The sequence below is a fragment of the Tamandua tetradactyla genome, chromosome 6 (assembly GCF_023851605.1).
Source record: "Tamandua tetradactyla isolate mTamTet1 chromosome 6, mTamTet1.pri, whole genome shotgun sequence".
NCBI lineage: Eukaryota > Metazoa > Chordata > Mammalia > Pilosa > Myrmecophagidae > Tamandua > Tamandua tetradactyla.
In genome coordinates, this window is record NC_135332.1 from 22916237 (window position 1) to 22938044 (window position 21808).

General features: G+C 39.6%; 1 protein-coding gene and 1 pseudogene across 5 annotated transcripts in view; one reads left to right on the top strand and one right to left on the bottom strand.

Annotated features, from left to right (window-relative positions):
- The first annotated feature begins 662 nt into the window (after positions 1 to 662).
- The window catches only part of GPATCH8 (G-patch domain containing 8), a 168154-nt gene continuing 147008 nt past the window's right edge, over positions 663 to 21808 (top strand). For 2 of the 5 annotated variants that reach the window (XM_077164157.1, XM_077164154.1), the window contains exon 1: positions 890 to 924. Coding sequence is in view for 1 of the 5 variants with exons in the window: in XM_077164153.1 (XP_077020268.1) it covers positions 880 to 924 (45 nt within the window). In the remaining 4 variants the exon portion in view is untranslated. Of the gene's footprint in view, positions 925 to 21808 lie in introns of all 5 variants that reach the window. The other 3 variants (XM_077164158.1, XM_077164155.1, XM_077164153.1) reach the window with 2 other exon arrangements.
- Positions 14823 to 17364, bottom strand: LOC143685609 (uncharacterized; annotated as a pseudogene).

Consider the following 21808-nt stretch of genomic DNA (forward strand, 5'->3'; position numbering starts at 1 on the left):
ATTATTAAATTCATTTTTCTTAATACTGAGGCCCAGAGAACTTTAATTGATTTGGATCAACTTCAGTCCTTTAAGAAATAATACTTATCTCAAAGGGTTGCTCGAAAATGCCAAGCTTTTTCCCGTCATAGGACTTTTGGGTCAAATATTCCTTCTGCCCAAGACCTTACAAGGCGGGCTCCTTTCTGACCCTCAGGACAAAGGTCGTTTCAGAGGTTTGTCCCTCTCATCACTGCACTCAGTTTCATTTTTTTAACAACTCATTAAATTAAATTTAAAATTATATAATGATTTTATTAGTTATCTGACTACACCCATTGGAATGTAAGCCCTAAAAGAGAAGGGATCTTTACAGACTGTCACCGTTTTAGCCCTCAGAGAGAACTGGGATTCGAAACTGAAGTCTAGCTCTAAAGCCTGCGCTTGCATCCACTACTTCATGCTGCTGACAATAAAGTAGAGGGTGGACCTCGCATACACAGATGGCTAAAAGAAGATTTCACACCGGACAGACAGGCAGGTGGAAAACAGCCAAGCCCATCCGCACCTCTGACCTTTCCCTCCGGAAGCTTTAGTAGCCTCGAGCGCGAGTACGCACGCGCATCCGCCGAGCTCGCTCTGGGTCGTGCACGCAGCAGGGACTTGAGGGAGGGTACCGCCTGCGGAGCTTGAAGGCGCCTGCGCAGCTTGAAGGCGCCTGCGCCGGCGGGTCTCCCGTCAGGACGCGCGTTCTCGTTCCCTCCCCTCTCCCTTGCTTGCGCGCGCCCGGTGGGCGTAGGAGGAGGCGGGGAACTGGGGAGGAGAGCGGAGGGGGCGGTGTTGCCGTGAGGAAAGGAGCGAACCGGAGAGTGTCGTCCTGAGAGGAGTGAAGGCGGCAAAATGGCGGACCGCTTCTCCCGCTTCAACGAAGACCGAGACTTTCAGGTAAACACGGGCGCCGCCGAGGAGCCGGGGAAGACGCGGCCGAGCCCGGAACCTCCTTCATCCCCGGCTCCCAGATCTCTTTCTTTCCAGGCTCTGCTCCGGCCTCTGAACCGACTCGTTCTCCTCCCGCCTCCGATTCCTCAAGGGGCCTCCCAGCTTGAGGCGAGGCCGCATCTCATCTCCGTGCATTCTCTTACCTCTTAAAACTCAGGCCGCCAGCTCTGCGGCTTGGGCCTTTTTGGGCTTCGAGTTTTGGAACTCCAGCCTTGCGAGCTGGGTGAAGGGCTGTGTTTCTCTCCAGTTTGCCAAGTCTGTGGGGTCGCAGGGCTGACTCGTAGGGGAAAAGAGGGTTGAGAAGGTTTGCGGCGAGTGCTACTGAGGCCTGGGCTCCCAAACCCTTGGATTTTGCTCACACGGATCTTCTTGGGGGTGCTTCTCCGCTCCTCTCTCACTGTAATAAATAAATCCATTTTATAGCCTTATTTTTCCATTCCGCACCCGAAAAGAGTGTCTTGGTTATCAAAGCGTTCTTAGTCAAGCATTGAGATTTCCCCGGGCATAAATGTTGCTGTTGTTATTAGGCTGTTAATTGGGTTTGAAAAACAGTAAGTTATAGGACTACAGCCCATGTAAACTCGATCAAGTGAAAATCCTACCTTGAAAAAAGATTTGTAATAAGCATTATGATAGTGGGCTTTCCAAGCTTTTAATAACTAGTACCAAAAGCTTGATTTTTCTTTCTTCAGTTGCGGATATTGGTATGGAGAAACGTCCTTGCAAAAATTGTTGAGGAAAAAATTCTAGCCAAACTAGAATAATTCATCCTTTGGCTGTTTAAAATACCTTGCTGTTACAGAGCATCGTTACCGTGGAAATCTGGGAGACTAAAAGAGATTTAGAGAAATTGGGTACTTCTGGGATAAAATATGTCCTCAGGGTCTCAAAGAAACAACTGCATTACTGCTGCATATCCTGGCAACAACAATTTGGGTCAGGGGATGAACATCAGAACTCAAGTTTTTAATTCCACTGCAGATCTTCCTCAAAGCAACATGGGAATATGCTACACGTGTTTCAAAAGGCAGTTTGAGGGATTTGAATTTCCTGAGATGATTGCATTAGTACATAGACAGGTAAAGCAGTCTAGCAGTTTTAAACTAATATACTGTTAACTGTCTAGTACATAGATGTGAAGTTTAGCGGCAATAAGGGATCTGGGGGCTGTTGAAAAGCTTTATGATCATGTGCCTGTTGAATAGCTGCAGAAAATACAGGGTCTCCAGGTGTTTAAAGGGTATAATGCAGGTCCAGCTTAGTTTGAAGCAGTTCTGATGCCTGAAAAAGGTTATTTTTAGCAAGTACGGTAAAGCATTAGACTGCAAGGTGTGGACTTTATTGGTAATTTTTAAAGAGACAGATTGATAACCCAAGTGCTTATTAGAGGAGAGAATTTCAAGGTGACCTAATAAAATTGAAAATAGGTAATGTGGGCAATTAAATTTTGAGGAAAAATGGCTGTCAACCACAGGATTCCAGCAGGCTTCAAAACAGAACAAAACATACATACACACAGGATTAGCAGGGCCTTGAGAGAAGCTTTTGAAAACTGAATAGCAAAATATGAATGCTATCTCCTGGGAAATGGGAAAGATTAGCTTCTAGCTTTACAATACCCAATTTCTTGGTAAGATGATCCTCTGGTGCTGATGCTTTAGTTGGGTTTATGTCATGTTGATCAGTTGGAAAAATGTTTTTTATTCAGACGTCCTGCCATTATGGATAAATTGGGTATTGGGAATGGAAATCATTTAGACAGTTATGAGATATTAAAACTTTTATAAGTTATTGTGCTAACACTTATAAAAACATTCATTTAAAAATACTTAAAGTGGTGTTTTTTTTTCCTGAGGAATATAGATTGACTTTCACAAATGATGTGCCTTTATTTACAGTTCTTGGAGAGGAGAATGTGATGTAATAGGACATATCTGCATATAGTGTATTTGAAACATTTTCAAGTTCAGGTTATTCAAAATTAAATGTGACTTTCTTTTAAGTTTTTAAGTGGTAAACAAGGTGAAGCTACTGACTATTGTGGCTATTTTGTTTGTGATAATAGACTCGGAAACAAATCCAAAGTTCGTTTCCAAACAGTGGTTAGATCTTGTTGTTTTAAACAGATCTTACAGCACTGGAAATTTCCCTATACCGTCTTCTCTGGTAAGTTCTAAATGACTCTTACTTTGGGAAGATAATTTAGAATTTTAGGGTTTCATTCTTTGCCCATTTACTATCACGTGCAAATGCTAGAGGTTTTGAGTATTGTCTCATGTGCCAGAGAGGTGGGCTCATTGATTAGATTTTGTGAAATAACACCTAAAGTTGATTTCAGAGGTATTTTTGTATAATATAGCTAGAATCCTGTATGCTGCTTGAAGCATTTATTAATGGAGTAATTGTTATGGACATACGTAAAAATTTTTTTGATAATTATAATAATAAACAGGCACTGTTCTACAGGCTTTATGTGTATTATCTCATAATCTTTTCAATACCCCTAGGAGAAAGGTGTTGTTATTACTCCCATTTTTAGATGGAGTAACTCAGAGAGTTAAGTAACTTGGCCAAGTACACACAGCTGTTAAACGGCACAATCTGGTTATACTCTAGCATGGTATAAGCTAAAGACTCTCTGTTGACAATTGCTGTATTATCTCTGTTGACAATTATATATTTTATGTAGCTGTACTTGAGTCATCAAATGTGGAGGATAAACTTAAAGATCACAAGGAATAAGTGAGCTTTTAGAGAGGTGATATAATTGGAACTTTTACTCTGTTCTGTTTCTTCCGGATTAGTTTCTTCTTGATCTCCCAAGGGCTTCTAAGGAGGCTCTGACAGTTGTAAGTTACACTGTGTCATGAAGGATGTGTTGTCTGCTGTTGTTTTAGTTTAGTCATCCTTTTGTCTAGCCTTTTAAAGTAGTATTTTATCTTTGTGAATCTTTATGTTCAAGGCTAAAGTGTTTATTTAAAAAAATGTTTTGAGTTTTAACTGCTCTTTTTAAGAATTTGACCTCAATTGCTGAATGAGATTGGATTTCTGCCAACATTTACCAGATTAAGGTTTATTTAGTCACAAATTGAAATGTCACACAAACTAATGTAGAATGTATAAGATAATTCAAGATAAAGGTGTATTCACTCCTCAATTATAGTTTCATTAAAGATAGTTTTATTTGTGTAGTACTGGACATTGTATTAAGATTTGGTGCTTAGTGTTTTGTTTTGCACAGCCATTAATGGTAATGCAGTTGCATGGTAGTGAGGACATGTTCTTCAGTTTGTGTACTTGCAGAGAATTGAAGATTTAAAGTATCTTCTCATTCCTTTTTATTCTGTATATTGTTTTCTTCTCTGCATTAACTTTCTAATGAAAAGCTGTAATTAAAGATGAGTGAGTGATAAGAAAGTGATGAGAGAGACAAGAAATATCTTACAGATCGTAATAAAAATATAAAAATTGCTCAGAAACTTTCTATAATCTGTTTAAGTAATCATGATAAATAGCAATAAGCAAGTCATGTGTTACTTTTTTTTGTATGCTGTATGGTGCAGATCACATTTCATTCTTTTTCCATGTGACTATTCCATTATTGCAGCACCATTTGTTGATTTTGGGAAGGGGGGCAGGTTGGCGAAGTGCATGGGCTGGGAGTTAAACCTGGATCTCCAAAGGCCAGCATTCTACCACTGAACCACCCAAGCACCCTCATGCATTACTTTTTTTTTTTGAGGCCATTTAATTTATTGGTTCGGATTCGTGGACAACACTGACTTCAGTGATATAAAAACAGATTTTATGAGGAAAGTTAAGTAAAGAAAATAATTAAAAGATAGCAACTAAAAGTCTTCAAAAATAGAGCATAGTTACATCACCAGATAAGATGGCATTACCACCTGAAGAGAAGTGCTGAAGAATTTCAGAAGCAGCATTATAACTTTCATTAGTAAAAATCCATAGAAATTTGGGGATAGCATTCAGAGTTTCCTTAGGTACATAGCAGAGCGTAAGATTTTGATGAGGTGCTGTCCCTCTCTCATAAGATTTTTTTCTCTTTCCTCTTTTTATGATATCTTCACATAGTAGTGGCTAAATTCCAATTAGCTTGTGTGACTATGCCCAGTTTGGTCCTCTGGGAGCTGGCTAGGGACCAAGAGGAGCTTCCTGGGACCTAGATATTTTTGTTAAAGTACACCTCCTTCTGAGAGGATAGCCAGTCTTCCCAGCTAGAGTGCACATTAACTGTTTTGTTTGTTTTACCAGGTTCATACAATGGCAACAGTAATTGTATGAAACAGATTTTTTCATGAGATCAAATTTAAAACCCTTACATAGATGTTTTCCTTTTACTCTGAAATGTGTAAGATTTAATTTATGACAGTAATGATAAGCTGTAATACAAGAAAATTTCTGTTTATTCTTTCTAAAAGTGGTCCACTTTAATTCATAGTTTCCTAAGTCAGTCAGGGGTCAGCTTGATTCCCTAGTCATTAGTAAAAGTTTTTAAATTAGAAATCATGCATTTCAACGGTGTTTTACTGACTTCCCCTCTCACATCTGTGGCACCAGTGATTAGTGGGAGGGCTTACAGATGACAAACAGCAGAGGGTTTTGAATAAACTGTCACTTCCTTCAGTCTGGTTACTCCCCCATGGGGACACTGGGCACCTAAACCCCCAGTCAGCTCCCCCTTTCAGGGTCGCTCACCCTGAGCCATATGAGGATTGCCACAAACTTGCAGAATCCGAACTCACGGCCTAGTGTGCAGCCCAGGACTTCCTTTCATTCGCACAATTCCACACACACACACACACATTCCAACACTCCCCTCCCCCCACAGCACCCTTTTCAGAACTGAACCTGAAGACTTCCGTTTCCCTTGGTCCTCCAACTGGAGACCGGTACTCGGAGAGTCTGTGGAAGTTGATCAGGCTCCCCTTGCACTCAGGCCCCCCTAGCCTTTTATGCGTGAGCTGAAAGTGATGCACCCGGGTGCTTACCAGACAGACGGGCAGTGCTCCCAGAAACCTGCTTCCAGAAACTGTCCTGGATCCATTGCTGCTCTGGAGGTGACAGGTGCCCCATCCAGGGAGTTCAGGAATCCGAGAGACGGGGAAATGCCCCGCTGCCGGCACTGGATTCCGTCGGGTCTCCAGTCAGGGCGCCACCGCTGCCATCGGCCAGGGAGGTGACAGTACACCTGTCTCATATCCCAGGCGAGCCCCCAGAAATGTAGGGCGAAAACCAGGAACGAGGCCGCAGGACTCCAGGAATGTTTAATGAAGTAAGAACAGGCTGAGACTAAGGAGCCATAGTTTCAGGAAGCAGGTTTATTTATTTGCTATGGCTATAGGGCTCAGCCAAGTAGCCTCTGAAAATCTGAGCCCTCGTGCATTACTTTTATGTAGTATGTTTGCAACAGGTCTTTGCGCTGATATATATGACAGGATGTGAGCCTAGGAAATTTTTAGTTGAGACCATCAAGTGGGGAGGTTTATAGTTTTACAATACTTAGATCGCAGAAGCATATTAACGTGTTTTCTGTGTGGGACTATGTAATAGAGTTGACGTTCTAATGCAGTCATGTCAGAGATGACCCATGGGCAAGGGTTCTAATCTCTATTCCTTGGGTCTCTCTCTTCATCACCTACAAGAACTTACACTAGCCGTGAGATACTGAAACTCATGCAAAATAGTTATTGCTCCTTTTCCCATAGTATGATATGTGGAAAGGATTGGAACCATGTACCAATTTAAAAATACTGATGATGAATTAACATGGTTATTAATAAATGCAAAATTATATTGGTTGGTATATTCTGAGGGGATCAAGAGTGATCAAAGTAAAGTCAGCATAAGGAAAGGCCTCCTGGAGGAGGTGATTTGAAAGACAAAGGGTATATATTTAAGGGCAAAGGAGTTTAAAAAGTATGGGACAGTAAAAAAAATAACATCACAGAGAAAGACTTTTATAAGTTGCATTTGGGGAAGAATGGGGTTGGCAAGAATGGTGATTATAGGGTGATCAATGGTGATCATATTTGTTTCCAAAATAGGCATGGGAGACCAAGAAGAAACAGATCTGGAGAAATATACTACTTTTAGCTGATTATTTCAGGGCTGTTCTAGTTCAGTCAAAACTGGAAAAACAGGTGTCCTTATTGTCTTCTTTCTTTTCTTCCATGCATGTCACATAATTCTCATTTTAGTATACCAGAGGGGTTCTTCCATCATTTTTACTCTGGTCTTTATGATAAGTTATATAACCAAAGGTTAATTTGTTACTTAAAACATTCTTTTAAACACCCTTGTAATCAGCTGTCTTGATTGTGTTCCTTCATAGCTGATATACATTTCCATATGATGTCCATCTGTTTGAGTATATAATAAAAGGAAAATAGGACACTGGTTTCCTGATGTGATTAAGATTGTCCTTTTCTTAAATGGAGTAGCAGAAATGAGTGGGATCTTGAATTATGGATCAGAAACCTTGTAGAGGTTTCATTTTTATTCTCGTGACTTAATAAATTTCAAATAATTTATTGATGAAAATGGATTCTAGCTTGAGGTAGATACTCAATTCATGAATTCTGCTAAAATTCCTGCTCTGAAACAATTTGGTACTTTTGCTTATATGTCTGGCATTAGTTCTCTTTTCATATTAGCATTGCTATTTAGCATTAAGTGAAAGCTGATTCATGGTGATTGCCAAAGAAATTACAAACGACCACCACAAATACTGAAAGAAGTCATTGATTTGATATTGCAGTAAATACCAGAAGATGTCGTAATCATTTTCCGTTTATAAAAAGTGAATTCTACATTAACTGTGGATGTCTAACCAAATGTGCTTAATGTATATTGTATTAGTAAGTACAAAAAGTTTAAATATGCCCAAACTAAAAGAAGGTCATGCTTTTACTAAGTGATTTCTTAGGGATTTAAATAAGTATATTTAGTATTTTATATCTGATTGTGGAATGAATGGAAGAAAAGGTAGCTAAAGTGCTCTAGCATCGTTTGTAGGTTATTAGCACATAATGTTTCAGATAGTAAGAAATTTAAAGATGTTAGGGGCCAAATGTGTTTTACTGTTATTTGCCTTAATTCTCATCTTTTTTACTGGCAATTTTAAGATAAAATAAAATCTGTGCTACATTTCACTTGAACAACCAGAAAGTGTCTTTGTAATATTATTACATTTGGTCTCATCTCATGAGGTTCCAAACACTTATTTCCTGTTGTCCCTGCCACTATTTGGCATTTACATTGATATCATAGAGGAATTCCATTGTGTTGTCTCAATGTTTTATAGAATTGAACTACAAAATGGGGCTCCACGTTTAAAGTTGTAATAGGAAAAAATCATTGCTCATGTTTTGTGACTGACATTTTAAATGACGATTGTTGGAAAAGTCAGTAGTCATGTCTTAGGGTTTATGTAACATTTTTCCAGAGTTAATGAGGACAGAGAAGCTCTATTTTTCACCCATTTTGAAGGTAGTCCTGATCAAAATCACGAAATTAATTTGATACTCTATACAAGATCTTGAGTGAAGTGAAAAAATACTTACGGATTGTATGCTGTAATGTCAGTAATTTTCCTTGTTGCTATGAGAGTGAAGCTATGAGTAAAGTTATGTTATATCCTAAAAGGGCAAAAGTGGTTGAACATTTAATTGATTTAATATTGCTTTAGGGTATCGCCTGCACAAGAGATACCAGGGGGTATGTATACCTTAAGATTAGTTTATAGAATATAGACTAATTTTTAAAAGTTTGTTAAAGCAATAATAAATGGTGGTTGTTGGGACGTATATTACGTATGTCGGGGGTGGGGAGGAGTTGATTAAGAAGTGGTTTGGAGCTTTTGTTTTAAATGGAGAGATGACAAAAGTAACAATATTTAATTTGTTACTCATAAGGCTAACATGATTATCTGATGAATAGAAAGGAGAGAACCCTTAAGGTGGAATGATTAGGTGAGCCTTATGACGAAGTTAGCATGTAAGCTGAATTGTGAAGAATGGATTGCATCCTTACAAAGAAAAAGAATGAGACGAGACATTCAGTTGGAGAAAATAGCAAGAACAACAGTGTAGAAGTGGAGCAAGCAGAATTTACTTTTGGGGAAAATAACCATTTGGTCCTCGGGAAAAAGTGAAAACTAGGGCTGCAAAGATAAGTTTTTTTTTTTTTTTTTAATTCTTTAAGCAGGAATATATCACCTATTCAAGATGTTCAAGTAGGGGAATAGACATCAAAGCCTTTTTAATTTTTAATTTTTATTGTGGTGGCATATATACAACATAAAATTTTCCATCAAAATGGTCTTTTTCATGGCCAGATTAATTCAGAGATAGTTGCATTAGCTATATCATACCCATATAGTTGAAGCTCTGGTAAGGAGACTTCATTAGCCAGAATTAATGTGCATGGGGGCAAGGGAGGGTTATCCTATGCCTGTCCCTCCTTTGTGTATTAGAAGCCTATAACTTGTTTCACAGGTCCATAGACAAGGGGACTTTTGCCCCAGGGCGGACTACACCGATAACGGATTTTGATGAGACTTTACTAAGCATAACACTGAAATGGCTTAAGGCTTTGGGGATATTGTGATGGAATGAATATATAGAAAGAACATTTCAGGGTGATGTGTGGTGGTTTGAAGCTGTATGTACTACAGAAAAATATGTTCTTAGATCTAATCCATTCCTTTGGGTGTAAACCGTTGTTAAATAGAATCTTTTGATGAGACTACTTCAGTAATGTGTGACTTGCCTCATTCAGGATGGGTCTTTATCCTCTTACTGAAGTACTTTATAAATGTAGTGAATACAAAGAGAGAGAAAAATCTGAAAGCAAGGAGCTGAAAGCAGCGAAACCCAGAAAAGGAGAGACCAGTAGATGCCACCATGTGCTTTGCTTTGTCAGAGGAGTTTAGTTATACTGGAGCCAGTCTTACTTTATTAGTAAAAAATGCAAACCATCATCTGAGTCTTCAGTGATTCGTAATCTTTTTTTTTAATTTTTATTAATAAAACCAATCAACATACAGTATGAACACTTTTTTTATCACATAGTTTTATATTCATCATGATCATTTCTTAGAACATTTGCATCAGTTCAGAAAAAGAGATAAAAAGAAAACAGAAAAAATTTCATACATACCATACCCCTTACCTCTCCCTTTCATTGATCACTAGCATTTCAATCGACTCAATTTATTTTAACATTTGTTCCCCCTAATATTTATTTATTTTGAATCCATTCGTTTTACATCTGTCTATAAGGTAGATAAAAGAAGCATCAGACACAAGGTTTTCACAATCAGCACATTGCGAAAGCTATATCATTATACAATCATCTTCAAGAAACATGGCTACTGGAACACAACTCTACATGTTCAGGCAGTTCCCTCCATCTTCTCTGTTATGCCTTAACTAAAAAGGTGATATCTATTTAATGTGTAAGAATAACCTCCAGAATAACCTCTAGACTCTGTTTGGAATCTCTCAGCCATTGACACTTTGTTTTGTCTCATTTCTCTCTTCCTCCTTTTGGTTTAGAAGGTTATCTCAATCCCTTGGTGCTGAGTCCCAGCTCATTCTAGGATTTCTATCCCATGTTACCAGGAAGGTCCACACCCCTGGGAGTCATGTCTCACATAGAGAGGGGGAGAAAGCAGTGAGTTTGCTTGTTGTGTTGGCTGGAGAGAGAGGCCACATCCGAGCAACAAAAGCTTCTCTTGGGGGTGACTCTTAGGCTTAATTTTAAGTAGGCTTAGCTCAGCCTTTGCGGGATTAAGTTTCATATGAACAAACCCCAAGATTGGGGGCTCAGCCTGTTGCTTTGGTTGTCCCAGCTGTTTGTGAGGATATCAAGAATTCTCCACTTGGGGAAGTTGAATTTTCCCCCTTTCTCACCATTCCCCCAAGGGGACTTTGCAGATACTTTTTTTTTTTTTTTACATGGGCAGGCACCGGGAATCGAACCCGGTCCTCGGGCACGGCAGGCAAGCATTTTTGCCTGCTGAGCCACCGTGGCCCTGCGGATACTTTTTTATTCACTATTCAAATCACTCTGGGATTTATCGAGGCATAACTCTGGACAAACCTACAAAATCTCATGCCCTTAAGGTTTCATGTACTTATGGTGTTCAGTTAAGCTGTCCACATGTTATATTAGGAAATGCACTAGTCAAAATATAAATTTTGTACCAAGTATTTTTTGCTTAAGTCTCATGCATAAGTTAAAGTTTTAAAGTATTAATTACTATCTGTTTTCAACACCGTGCATTATTGACTTTCCTTTGTTCTTCTGCATGCAAAACATTTTTAAATTTGTACATTTAGTCACTATCATTATCCATTCTAGACATTCCTAGATGATTCATAATCTTTTTGCTGGTGGAGGGTCTTGCCTCAATGTTGGTGGCTGCTGACTGATCATGGTAGTGGTTGCTGAGGATTGGGTGACTTTGGCAATTTTTAAAAAGAAGACAACAGTGAAGTTTGCTGCTTCAGTCAACTCTTCTTTCATGAAATATTTATCTGTAGCATGAGATGCTGTTTGACAGCATTTATCCACAGTAGAACTTCTTTCAAAATTGTAGTCAATCCAACTCTGCCACTGCTTTATCAACAAAGTTTATGTAATATTCTAAATCCTTTGTTGTCATTTCAACAATGTTCACAGGATTTTCACTAGTAGATTCCATCTCAAGAATATTCTTTGCTCATCCATAAAAAGTAACTCCTAATCTGCTCAAGTTTTATAATGAAATTGCCACAATTCAGTCATAGCTCAAGCCTCCACTTCTAATTCTAGTTCTTTTGATGCTTCCATCACATTTGCAGTTCCTTTCTCCAATGAAGTCTTGAACTTCTCAAAGCCATCCTTGAAGGTTGGACTCAAATTCTTCCAAACTCCTATGAATATTGATATTTTGACCATCTGCTCTGAATCATGAATCTTCTTTCTGACTAGATTGGTAAATTTCTTCTGAAAGGTTTTCAATTGACTTTGCCCAGATCTATCAGAGGAATCACTATATATTGCAGTTATAGCTTATGATATGTATTTCTTAAATAATAAAACTCGAAATGACTTCTTGATCCATAAACTGCAGAATGGCATTGTTTTAGCAGGCATTAAATCAACATGAATTTCATTATACATCTCTACCAGAGCTCTTGAGTGACCAGGTGCATTGTTAATGAGCAGTAATATTTTGAAAGGAATCTTTTTTACCAAGCAGTAGGTCTCAGTAGGGCTTAAAATATTCATTAAATCATGTTGTAAACAGATATGCTGTCATCCAGGCTTTGCTATTTCATTATGGTGCACAACTTAAAGTTACCTGCTTCATTAGTCTTTAACAAGAGAGTCAGGCTGTCCTTTAAAGCTTTGAAGCCAGGCATTGACCTCTCCTCTTTATGAAAGTCCTAGATGGCATCTTCTTCCAACAGAAGGCTTGTTTCATCTACATTGAACCTCTTTCGTTCAGTGTAGCCACCATCATCAGTTATCTTAGCTATATTTTTTGGATAACTTGCTGCAGCTTCTACATCAGCACTTGTTGCTTCACCTAGCACTTTTATGTCATGGAGATGGCATCTTTCCTTAAACCTCATGAACCAACCGCTGCTAGCTTCAGACTTTTCTTTTGCAACTTCTTTACCTCTCTTAGCCTTCATAGAATTGAAGAGAGTTAGGACCTTACCCTGGATTAGGCTTTGGTGTAAGGAACTGTCGTGGTTGGTTGGTTTGACCTGTTCAGAGTACTAAAATTCTCCTTATTAGCAATAAGGCTGTTTTCGCTTTCTCATTTGTGTGGTTACAGGAGGAGCACTTTTTTTTTTTTTTAATATTCAAAACTTAGATAGTAAACCAACATACACACCTGGAAGGTATTTCTACATAGTAAACCAACATACACACCTGGAAGGTATTTCTACAGTGACTCACAGCAACAGAGGTAACTAAGTATAGAGACTGCACCCTCCTTGCCCTATAGTTGCCAGTCTTCCACAGTGTCCCTGGTCTCTATCTTTGGTGTCAAAACTCACTTGTTGAAAACAAACTTGTCAACCTGTGTCGCTGCCTCTGGTCTGCTCCACCCTTTGTATATCCATCGGTATATAATGCAACTATCTTCTAGGCCAGAGAGAGTTCCAGAGAGCAGAGATCTGTGTAGGGGTCTGAAAGTTTCAGCCATTTGAAAAATAGCATGCTCTCCACTGTGTTGTGGTCCCAGTGGCCAGTCAGAAACTTCCCAAACAGCTCAAACCATAAAACCAATAGCAGAACTTGAAGCGCAGAGTTTAAAAAGCCCAAGAATATTGAGCATATACTCCAAAACTTTTTAAGCACCTAAAATATGAAAGATATTAAGAGTGTGTTGGTGCTCAACATCTCCAGAAGATTCTAACATGTTCAACAGATGAATGGCTGGTTTAAGGGGTAGGACACAAATGTCCGGAGCTGAGGAGGCTTCATGAAGAGGAACATCATATGACTGTGAGTCTCAGTTTATGGAATAGGCTTAGCCAGTGTGAATGGTTTATTTGAGGGCTCCGAAAGAAAGGGCATTCTCACTGGCTTTCCAACAATCTTCAGTAGCCATCGAACTAACTTGCTTCATGACATGAGTGAATGTGGCAACTTAGATGTCAGTTGTCAAGTGGCAGCACTATGAAAACTAGGCTGTTTCATCTCCTTTATTATTCTAGAAGCTTAGGGCAATGGCAGGGCTTTGCATAATTGGTATTCCTCCACCAGAACTGACTAGCCATTTGCCAGGTGACTGGCTACCTGTGATAAGGTTTGGTGAATGATAAAAGCCCTAGCCATCATTTTCATACAGCACAATTTTACCACCAAGCACCTCTTCTGGATAGGTTGTGCTGTAAAGCAATGTTCAGTGCAGCATTCCTGATGGAATCCAGCTATTTTCAGGGTTGTAAACTCCCATGATAAACTGGCTCTCACATTGTATGGCCAATGGCTTTAAGTGGGGTAGCAAATGGAAGACATTGGGAAGAGGTGTGTGTGTTTGTGTGTGTTTGCGCGCACAGCTGCTTTTTGAGTGAGAGGTTTGCGAGCTTAGGAGTTAAGTTTTAGTCACTTGAGGTTAGGAATTTACATGTTCTTGGCTTTTTGTGGGTTAGTTAAGAAATAGCTAGGACAAGGCAGAGATGGAGGAAAGGAAGGAAGGAACCAGTGATTTTAGAAGAGCAAGGTGCTAGCTTTGGGGAATCAAATTAAGCCAAAGTTAGTTCTGAAGAAAAACTTAAAGCCATGTATAATATCAGTAAGAACGTTAACTGCAGTAAACTGAGATAGAAGGTTGCCAATACTTTTCTTTTAATATAAAAGGATGTGTAATATCTAACACATATTCACCGCTCTTACTTAGTGAGTACTTATTATGTGCTGGGCATTTTCTAAGTGTTTTACATACATTAACATATTTAATCCTCATAACAGTCCTCTGAGGTAGATGACTAAAATCAGCCCCATTTTACTGATGAGGACCCTGAGGCCCTGAGAAGTTCCATAACTTTCCCAAGGTCACAAGTAGTAGATGGGAAAGCTGGGATTTAACTCAGGTGGACTGGCTCCGGTCTCCCTCTTCATCCTGATGGTATACTGCGTCTCAGTTTTTGTGTCTTTATGAGACTCATGTGTGTGAACTTTATAATATGAATAGAGATTTATTTGAGGGCAAGGGTAGGAAGGTAGTTTGAATGTGGTAGTATCCATTTTAGACCAGAGGCACATGTTCTCTGATGTACTGGCTCTCCTAGCCATGGTTGCTTTTCATTTTGAACTCAGTGATGTTGGCTGAGACCCAAGCAGCACCAGAGGCTTTCTGACAATGTTGACATTGATAAGTTCTCTCTTGGGTGTAAATTCTCTGGTGCTAAGGTGGGTGCTGAGGCCGAAGACTTTGTCAGACATATCACAGACATAAGGCTTCTCACTGATGTGAATTTGATCATGTTATATTAATTGGATCTTTGGGGAAAGGCTTTTCCACATTCCTCACATATGTACGCCTTCTCTCCAGTGTGAATTATTTGGTAAACAGAAAGGCACAAGCTCTGGCTGAAGGCTTTCCCACATTCCTTACACACATAAGGCTTTTCTCCAGTGTGAGCTCTCTGATGTCGAATAAGTTGACCACCCAGGCTGTTGGTTTTCTCACAGTCACTGCATTTGTAGGGTTTCTCACCTGTGTGAACTCTATGATGTTTAGAAAGGCATGAACTCTGATGGAAAATTTTCCCACATACATTACACTCAAAGCACTTCTTTCTGGTCTGAATTTTCTGATATCAAAGAAGATAATTAATCTGAATGAAGACTTTGTCAAACCTGTTACACTGAAAGGGTTCCTCTCCAGTGTAAATTAATTGATGTGTCAGAAGTTGCGTACATTGTCTGAAGATCTTTCCACATTCATTGCATTTAAAGGTATGCTCACTTGTGTTAGTGGCCTGATATTCTGTGAGAGAGGACCTGCAGCCAAAGGTTTTCCCACATTCTCCACATTCATATGGTTTCATGCCAGAGTGTAGTTTGTGGTGACAAGTAAGCTATGTACTTTGGCTAAAGGCTTTCCTGCACTGCTTACACTCAAAGGGCTTCATCTTTGTATAAACCCTTTGATGCTGATTTAGGTATTTGCTGTGGCTAAGTTTTCTCACATTTGTTACATTTATATAGTGCCTCTCACCAATCGTTGGCTGCTCTCTGTTGTGTGTTCTGATTCAAGAATTTCCTGCTCTTATCCATTCTGTTTTTCTCTCATGTGAGCATTCTGGTGGCAATTTAGGGTTGAGTTGCAAATGAAGCTTTCCATACTCCTGACTTCATAGGGAGCATCTACAGTATGGATTTTTTGATGTTGAAGAAGTTCGTTAATGGCTGAAGGTGTTCTTGCACTTCTTGCAATTGTAGGGTTTCTTCTGCAATATGAATCAACTGGTGTTGAATAGCGTGTGACGGCCAGTTGAAACCCTTGACACATGCATCATATTTATGGGGTTTATAGCCTGTGTGAGTTCTCTGCCGGTCACTAAGATGAATGTTCCGAAGAATGCTCATGCACCTTGACTGCATTTGTAAGGTTTCTTTCCACTGTGGACCCTCTGTTGAATCTTTAGTGTTAAGGTATTGCTACAGGGTTTCCCACATTCATTACACTGGTAAGACTTCTCTTTCTGTGAACAAACTGGTGTTTAATAGGCAGTGAATTCCGCCTAAGGATCTTCATACATTTCTGACATTCAGAGGTATTTTTTGCAGCTTAAATTTTCTGATGTTGGATAAGATGTTTACAAAAGCTGAAGATCTCCTTGCATGGGGCACATTTATAATGTTTCTGACTATGGGTTTGCTGATGTCAAGTAATATAAAAGATTCAACCAAAATTCTTGCCACATTTGTTACATTTGTAGGACTTCTCAACTGTATGAATTTTCTGCTGTTGAGCACATGGTGTACCATGACTGAATGCACAGTCACCATCTTAACTCTTAGATGATTTTTCTTCTCTGTGAATTTTCTGATGCCAAAGGAGATGTGTATCCTGACTCAGAGTTTGCCCACACTTATTACACATGTAGAATTTGTAGCCTTTGTGAGTAAAGTGTTGCCCAAAAGGGCAAGAACTAGGGTTGGAATCTTGCTCATAGCCTTGGCACACAGTGGGTTTTTCTTAAGTATGAATAACCCAGTGCTGGATAAGATGATTGAAGGTTTCACCACACTCACTACATTTATATGGTTTCTCTTCCACCTGAATTGTGTCCTTTTGGCTATTAGTAGTCAGAATCATTCCTATGTTTTTTAGACTTAACTAGTGTGAGGCTCTTTTCAGGAAGATCACAGGTCGTGGGATCCTCTCTCATGAAAAAGAGAGACCATGTACTATGGCCTCTCTTCAGTTCTTTGCTGCTAAATTTTGTGGGGCTCTCCTTGTTGGTGACATCAGACCTCAGAAGACTTTCTGGATTTCCTAGCAAGTTTTCTAATCAGCTCTCGCCAATCAGTGTAGGCTTCTCCCGAATTGGAGTTCCAGAGGCCATCCTTTAAAAGGTCTTAGGGATAGTTCTTAAGAGAAGAGTTAAGTCTTAGGGATAGTTCTTAAGAGAAGAGTTCTTAATCTCAGTCATATCAGGGCTTGTTACTCTGGAGCTCCCTCTCCCTAGGGCCTCTACCTCTTCCTTGCAATCCTGGTGGGAGGTCACATTGGGTCTGGGGGTGTTCAACAGGAGGAGGTGCTGGTACTTGTCCAGTGTCTTGCCCCAAGGCCCCCTGGTCCATCCCCAGTCACTTGCAATCCTCTAAGGTGAAGTCTATGGCCATGTCCTTGAAGGCCACAAATTCCTCTATCACAGAGCCTGGTGGTGGAGTCTTCTAAGCCCCTCCTCCTTCCCCTCCATATTCCCAACTAAGGACAAGGAAGCTGTGAGAAAGTCTCCCTTCTCTGGTTGACTGCCTCCTGTCCATGCTTGGATGAGCCCCCCAAACATCACAGGGGAATGCATTCCAAAGTAAGTCTCTCTCAAGGGTGCTGACCATGGGGCTAACAAATGTAATGCTAGTTCCTAGGGAGTAGGAGACCCGACTCTGGAGGAACACTTTTAATTTCCTTCAAGAACGTTTTATTTGCATTCATAATTTTGCTGTTTTGGCACAAGAGGCCTAGCTTTTGGCCCATCTTGCCTTACAATGTGCTTTCCTCACTAAGCTTAATCGTTTTTAGCTTTTGATTTCAAGTAAAAGGCATTCAACTGTTCCTTTCACTTGAACACTTAGAGGCCATAGTAGAGTTATTAATTGGCCTAATTTCAAAATTTTTGTGTCTTAGGGAATAGGGAGGCTGAGGAGAGGGAGGGAGGTGGGGAATGGGCAGTCAGTGGAGCAGAGAACACAAAACATGTATCAAATATGGATGTGATTCCTAGAGCCCCCAAACAATTACAATATAATATCAAAGATCACTGATCACCAGAACATATAGTAATGAAAATGTTTGAAATATTGCAAAAGTTATGAAAATGTGATATAGGCACGATGTGAGCACATGCTGTTGGAAAAATGGTGCTGATAAACTTGCTTGATGCAGGGTTTCTACAGACCTTCAATTTGTATAAATGCATGCAGTATCTGTGAGCGTGCAGTAAAACAAGGAAAGCCCCTCTGCTACATTCCTAGGCCCAGACCAGGGATATTTATCTATTCCAAGTAACTCTAAACCATGTGGAAGTGTTCCCCATTTTACAGATGAGGAAACTGAGGCTCAATGTGATTACACAGTAAGTGACAACACTCAGATTTGAACCTTGATCTTTAAGATGTGACTTTTCCCTTGGTTCCTGATTGTCCACACTCACTAGCTTGGCTTATAGGACATTTAATCACTCTGGTATCATTGAAACAACTGTATTTCTTTTCTTTACCCCATCTTATCTAGCCATGCTATGCAGTTTCTATTGTTTCCTAAACATGCTAGCCTCTTTTATTACTGTTGTTTTTACATATGTTCTTAACCTGTCTGGAATGCTGTTCTTCCTAACAAATTTCTACTAATTCTTTAAAATTCAGTTTCATGTCACCTCTGACATCCAAAGCATAGTTAATTGCTTCATTATCAATGCTCCCACAGCATTTTGGTCATATCTCAGTAATGGCACTTGATAGTTACTCGATAATGTTACTAATGGGTAGTAATGTTAGTAGCTAATAGAGCACAGAATGCTTACTCTGTATTAGGTACTATTATTGAATGTCCCCAAATCCCTATAAGATAAGGTTTCATTTTACAAAGGAAAAACTTTCCTAAGGATACACAGCTAGCTAGTTCAAGAGCCAAGTTTTAGCTAGTTTGGACCAAGCTGTTTTGTTTTTTTTTTTTAATTTTTTTCCCATAGCCAGGCACCGGAAATCGAACCTGGGTCTCTGGGCATGGCAGATGAAAATTCTGCCACTGAGCCACTCTTGCACCACCCTGAACCAACTGGTTCCTGCCCCCCGCCCCCCAATCTGTTTTTAACCACTTTGCTGTTCTACCTTTCCTACTGTATACGTCCTTCTTAAACTTTATGTCATTACTGGATTTAGAACGCCTTGAATTCAGGGTCTTTCTTGTTTTATTCATTTTTCTTATGTTGAGTCAGGGTCTGGGACCTAGAAATTGCTCAGAGTTTGAATTAATGATTAATAAATCCAGGTATGTTGGAAGAGGTTTGGTAAAGTCTGAGGAGAATGTCCACTTCCTGTTGCACTATGGATTGGTTATGTTTGCTTTTATGTGATGCATTGATGTTGTACTTGATTTATCCATGAACTAAGTGCAGAATTTTTGTCAAAGCATCTGAATAGCTAGGGATCTTTCAGCACAGTTGTTTTAGTTTGCTGAAATGCAATATACGAGTAATGGACTAACTTTTAACAATGGGGATTTATCAGCTTACAAGTTTACAGTTCTGGAGGCTGTGAAAATGTCCAGATCAGGGCATCAGCAGGCAATGCTTTCTCCCTGAAGAAAGGCTGCTGACAGTTGTGATCTGGGGCTCCTCTGCCACATGGCAGTGTATATCGCTGGAGTCTGCTGGTCCTTCTCTTCCGGGTTTCTTTGCTAGTTCTGGCTCCTTCTTGCTCAGCTTCTCTGGCTTTTCTCTCTCAACTTCTCTAGGTTTTTCTTTTTCCCTGTGTGTTCTCTGGGTCTTTTAACCTCTCATAAGGGACTTCAGTAAGGGTGATTAAGACCCACCCTGAATGAGATGGGTCATATCTCAGTTTAAGTTAAGATCCTATTTACAATGGGTCCACACCCATGAGAATGGATTGACTTTAAGAACATGTGATCTTTTCTCGGGTACATACAACTTCAAACCGTCCCAGCAGCCAATGGTAAAAGAAATAACATGCTGCTACTGTGGATCCCAGAGGAATTCTTTATTGTGATCTGAATGCCTACCTTTCTGGATGCTCCAGGGATTGTTTGCTGTATTTTGCATGCATTTGGAAAAACGTTGATTTTTTCCTATGGGGTTTTAGAAAGTTCCTGATTTTTCAATGTAGTACTTTTTTTTTTTTTTGAAACCAGTATTTTCTTCTTCTAGTCAAATTATCCAGAAAATTTGATATGTCAAACATCTGTATATGTATTTTTAGATGAGTGTTTAATATACTCATACCTTTGACCCAGTGTAATGTTTTTCAAGTGCTTAGTTTCTGGATTGTCAGACAATTACCTTTCCTACATTGAACTAAATTTATTTAATAAGTGATGTTTCTTCCTTTGGGTTATTGACTGGTATCAGTAGTGCTTTGAAGTAGTAATTCATTACTTAGTACCTCTTTAAACCTCACAACCTATGTGGGAATATATAGTGTAATTGTCTGGATTTTACAGCTGGGAAATAGGTTTAGCAAGAGGTAAATTGCCCAAGGTTATACAGCTTGCAAATGATAGAGTAATGATTTAATTTCTGGTGACTCTGACTTTACAGAGCTTTGGGTTTTACAGTAATATACTGGAAATTGTTGTAAATCAGACTTATTCTGGAAACAACGGTGAAGAATTGGAGTTTATTAGAAATTGACCACAGTATATTTCTATTCACTCTCTAAATTGAAATACATTTTGATTAAGTATATTAATGCAGTGACAACAATAATCCCCCAGGATGTTCATTTGTTTTTTGTCATTTCAAGAACATCTTTATTGAAATATAAACACATACCATAAAATTCACCCTTTTAAAGTGAATGGTTTTAGTATATTCACAGAATTGTACAACCATCTTCACTATCTAATTGGAGAATATTTTCATCTCACAAAAAAAGAAATCTCATACCCATTAGCAATCACTACCCACTCCTCCACTCACCAGACCCTAGCAATTACTAATCTACTTTCTGTCTCTATGGATTTACCTATTCTGAATATTTCATATAAATGCAGTAAAACAGTATTTGACCTTTTGGTCTGGTTGCTTTAGATTAGCATAGTTTTTTTTTTTTTTCAAGGTTCATCTACATTGTGACATCTATCAGTACTTCATTCATTTTTACTGTATGAATATACTAAAATTTATTTATTCATTCATCTGTTGATAGTGGTTTCCACTTTTTTGGTTCCTGTGAGCAGTGCTGCTATCAACATTCATGTATAAGGTTTTAGTGGTTGTTATGTTTTCATTTCTCAGGTATATATCTAGAAGTGGAATTGTTGGGTCTTATGGGTTACACCATGTAACACTCGTGGAGCTGCCAGACTGTTTTCCAAAACAGTACCATTGAGAGGAGGGGCCAAGATGGCGGCTTAGTAATGTGTGCGTTTTAGTTCGTCCTCCAGAACAACTACTAAATAGCCAGAAACAGTACAGAACAGCTCCCGGAGTCACGATAGTGACCAGACACACAGCGTATCCCAGTCTGGACCAGCTGGACCGGCTGCGAGTCTCCGGAACAGTGAGTTCCCCAAGCCGCGGTGGCCAGCGCCCGGTGCCCCTCCCCCACAGGCGGCTTCCGGGAGGGAAAGGAAAGAGACTCTAACAGTAGCAGGGACTGAGTCCAACCAACCACCAATTGTGGCATTAATAAACAAATTCTGACTACTAAAAATAGGCCCCCAGCTCAGGCGAAACTGGTCAAGGCGGAGGTCGCTTATTGGGCTAACCGAAAAAGAGGAAAGGGGACGAAACGGAGGCTTTTGTGGCTGTTTCTACAGAGGCTTGGCTGCCTCTGGATTCAGTGGTGGGATTACACAGGCTGAAACTGCCCCAGGCATACGCAGAAA